The 1,798-nt window shown below is 44.0% G+C and overlaps 1 protein-coding gene across 1 annotated transcript; it reads right to left on the bottom strand.

Moving 5' to 3' along the window:
* Positions 1–242: 242 nt before the first annotated feature.
* On the bottom strand, positions 243–1,521 carry LOC110605876 (protein LIGHT-DEPENDENT SHORT HYPOCOTYLS 6). Its single transcript, XM_021744546.1, has one exon. It carries the CDS (start codon positions 1,136–1,138, stop codon positions 398–400), a length of 741 nt encoding a protein of 246 aa, XP_021600238.1. The 5' UTR covers positions 1,139–1,521; the 3' UTR covers positions 243–397.
* Positions 1,522–1,798: the final 277 nt, after the last annotated feature.

Genomic DNA, 1,798 nt, shown 5'->3' with positions numbered 1-1,798 from the left:
AAATCTGGGCATTTAGGTCAGTTTTTTCAGTTTTCTTGCAGCTGAAGAAGAAGAAGGGTTTCAGGCATGAACTGATCAAGAAGTTAAAAGAACATGACAGGAAGGGAAACAATAAACAATGCATGAATTTGCTAGAAAAGATTGTAACTTTTTATCTTCTCCTTCCGTCTTCTTCGTATTAAGATATAGCAAAATTTGCTTATCCTCATAGCCTGTCACAAGACATGTCCATGGAAAGAGAATGAAGAAGAAGAAGAAGACATGTCCAGCTAAATATTAATCAATGGTTGGATCCCGATTGTAAAGAGAGTCGCCAGATTAGCCAGATTATATGTATGTAAAACTCATAATCACAATTAAGACAGGTATTCAAATATAGATTATAAAGTAGAAAAAACTATCCGGCTGTCGTAGTAGTAGCAGCAGCAGCAGCGGGGTTAGTACTAGTAGCAGAAACCGTACTAGTTTCAACACCGCTACTACCGGCCCCATCTCCAACAACACCACCACTTGAAGAAGCACCACCGACTTCAACCCCATGGCTTACTGATACTGAAACATTAGCCGGAACAGCTGCCACAGTAACCGCAGCAGGCCTTTTCCGTTTCTTCTTCTCGTATGGTATACCTCTGGCTTTGGCCTGTGCTTCTCTGACTTCCCTGAGGTAAATCCTCACTGCTCTCGCTCCAAAAGGATTAGATTCTGGTCTTCCCCCGTTCTCTTCGTAGGCTGCTCTCAGCCGGCCGATTAGCGCGTCGAGACTACCCCACGCTTGCTTGAGAGGGCAAGCACAGGGTGCGGGTGGATTTGGGTGCCCAAAATACGGACAACCCGTTATGTGGACTTTGGTCTTGCCAAATTGATCCAAATATTTCAAGAACTCGATCACATGTGCACCACTGCAGCGAGCCAGAGTTAATGGTGGCTTGTGGTTCTTTAGGTACTGTAGAAACGTGTTCCAGTCTCGTCTCTTCTGTGACTCGTACCTGCTCAGTGGTGCTTGAAATGATCCCTCTGCTTGGCCTTGCGATGCTGACGATGCTCCTCTTCCTCCTGCTGCTGCTGCAACTGCTACTGACGGACTCGGTTCTCCACTATTCGAGTCTACTGCTCCAGACCCTCCTGATGCTGACTCCATGAGAATCAAATAAACTATCTTTAAGATGATAATATGGTGAGAACGATCTGCTGCTATTTTACCTATTTTCTTATCGTTTTAAGTACCCTTTTTTCGACCTATCAGAAGGAGTACCGTGCGTCTTCTTCTCCTCTTCCCTCTTCGTCTTCTTCTTCTTCAAAGTTCACGGTTGAAGAATCCAGTTGGGTTCTTATTAGCGTGGATGGATCTTTTCACGGGCAGGAGATTGATTTTTGATGTTTTCTTTATTCATGAGATAGGGAGGGTTTTCAGGAAGAGAGGAAGAAGAAACAAAGAATTGAGAGAGAGAGAGATAGAGAAAGAGAAAGAGAAAGAACGGTGATGGGACGTTAAAAGGGATGCGTGAATGAATGAGTGAGAGAAAAATAAAGGTAAAGAAAAAAAAAAGAAAAAATATAAAGAGAAAATTAGGGAATAGTTATGGTGATGGTGCTGAAGGTGGAGAACCGGTGGTATTTGAAGATTTTTCACAATTTCACATGGTGGCCCCCTGTAGATGAGACATGTTCACTATTTACCCCCGGCGGCAGGGCCCCGTCTCCTCCTTCTAACTTCACGCGCCTGTCACCTGCGTGTGTGTAACTGTAGCTATGAAGGACCCACTTTAGAATCTGAGTAATAGTTGCACATTCTAGTGTG

Source organism: Manihot esculenta, chromosome 18 (assembly GCF_001659605.2).
Source record: "Manihot esculenta cultivar AM560-2 chromosome 18, M.esculenta_v8, whole genome shotgun sequence".
NCBI lineage: Eukaryota > Viridiplantae > Streptophyta > Magnoliopsida > Malpighiales > Euphorbiaceae > Manihot > Manihot esculenta.
This window is presented reverse-complemented; position numbering and strand designations above follow the sequence as displayed.

What these genes read in the sequence shown, in the direction of transcription:
- LOC110605876 (XM_021744546.1), bottom strand. Translation starts at nt 1,138, where the DNA reads ATGGAGTCAGCATCAGGAGGGTCTGGAGCAGTAGACTCGAATAGTGGA.